Source organism: Octodon degus, unplaced genomic scaffold, assembly GCF_000260255.1.
Source record: "Octodon degus isolate 3935 unplaced genomic scaffold, OctDeg1.0 scaffold00068, whole genome shotgun sequence".
Lineage (NCBI taxonomy): Eukaryota > Metazoa > Chordata > Mammalia > Rodentia > Octodontidae > Octodon > Octodon degus.
In genome coordinates, this window is record NW_004524644.1 from 3,547,554 (window position 1) to 3,549,473 (window position 1,920).

Consider the following 1,920-nt stretch of genomic DNA (forward strand, 5'->3'; position numbering starts at 1 on the left):
GCATGCCAGGACCCAGCCAAGCCCTGCACTGACTTTTTAATGAATAGCTTGGATAAAGAAAGCTGCTGCTTATATTTGTAAACAATGCAAGACATGGTTCTGCCAAAAAAAAAAAATAGTGTAAGACAAAGTAGCTAATATTGGTCACATGGAAATTATTTAAGAAGACTTAGCCTGGCATAGTGCTGCATTCCTGTAATTTCAGCACTCAGAGACTGAGGCAGGATGACTGCTGTGAGTTCAAGGCCAGCCTGAACTGCATAGTGAGACCCTGTCCAAAGAAAAACAACTACAAATAATAAGAACTGCAGCAGATATTTGAAGGCTAAGATGGGAGAACTGCAAGTTCAAAGCCAGCCTGGGCAATATAGCAAGATCCCACCACGAAAATCGGTAGAAAGCATTTGATAGGTTAAACATAAATTCTCATACTATGCTCAGTAATCAAATGTGCAGATAGAAAAGCTGTAGTTCGATAGTAACTTATATGAGAAATTTTAAAACATCTAGAGTTATAGTTGCACATATAAGCCCGTTACCCTAGGGCCGATAAAATGTTTGGTGGAGAACAACATCAGTCGGGCATGGTAGCACACACCTATAGCACTAAGGCTAAGGCAAGAAGATCAGGAGTTCAAGGCCAGCCTGGACCACATGGGGACGCCCCATCTTTTAAAATAATAATTATGTACATCAAAGGGGAAACAGTTGAGAGGGTTATTCTTTGGTCTAATGATATGGCTTAAAGGTCCAATACATGACAGTATTTATGGAAGAAAGTTGACCCATTTTGTTCCAGAGCAGTTGTCGGAGGCTACATTATAGTTCATCTTGGAATAGGAAAAACTTTCTAGTAATTGTGTGCCTCACAAAGAAGTAATTTCCTGTAAATAACACAGAATTGAAGGCTAGAAACTGTCTGTCTCAGTATAAATAAAGCTTCTACATCAGGTGTGAGGGTGAGCCAGATGGTTTTCCAGGGTGTCTTATTTTTATACATGTATTTATAACTACTTCTTCCAAGGAGCATTCATGCCTCAACGTATGGTCTTTTTGACTCTGAGTTGCATAGTTTGGCCGTTTTGGGTGAAATAGCTCTTTTTGAGAGAGGGTGTCACTATGTAGCCTAGGCTGTCATTGAACTCACTGTAGAGCTGCCTGGCTGGCCTCAAACTCCTCATCCTTCTGCCTCAGCCTTCTGGAAACTGAGATGACAGCCATGGGACACGACTCCCAGCCGCGGAAGGAGCCATTTGGAGTTGGCTCAAGAGTTGTACTAAAGGTAGTGGGCTGCAGAAAACCTACAGATTGGACAAACCAAAGCTGCAGACACCTCCTAGTCCTGATGTACTAAGTCAGAGTTTTGATTTCAGAGAGGCTTTGGATCATACATTAGGGTGACTAGTGCTGTTAGGGCAGTGTGACAGAATATACACATAGCTTTATTGCTCTCTAGTTGAAGGTAACATGCTGACTGGTTGCATCCCAACTAAGTTTCTCTATTTTGTGTTAGTTAGTGAAGCCTACAGAGAAATGCTGACTGCAGACAACCTCGATATTGACAACATGAGACACAAAATCCGAGACTATTCCTTATCAGGGGCCTATCGAAAGATCATTATTCGTCCTCAGAATGTCAGCTGGTGAGTACAGCCTAGCATGAAGCAGAGCTGAATTACTGTGTGAGCTTCTCAGCATTGCTCTGTAAGTGCATTTGTTGGTGCTTAGAATCTAGCATCTAAGTATGTGTTACTGCTCATCGTACTATCATCTCTGTTGCTGTCAGTTGATATTTTTCAGATCACCAAGAAGTACATGGAGCTGTGTTGGATGCAATCATAGTGAAAGTGATTCATTTACATTTGTTGACATTACTAAATTATTGAAATACAGAGAGAATGAACGTTTTCTCCTATTTCT

The 1,920-nt window shown here is 41.2% G+C and overlaps 1 protein-coding gene across 1 annotated transcript in view; it reads left to right on the forward strand.

Moving 5' to 3' along the window:
- Pus7 (pseudouridylate synthase 7 (putative)) overlaps positions 1-1,920 on the forward strand; it is a 63,653-nt gene that overhangs the window by 57,907 nt on the left and 3,826 nt on the right. The window contains exon 14 of the mRNA XM_004634995.2: positions 1,514-1,643. Coding sequence (XP_004635052.2) covers positions 1,514-1,643 — 130 coding nt within the window. The remainder of the gene's footprint in view (positions 1-1,513; positions 1,644-1,920) is intronic.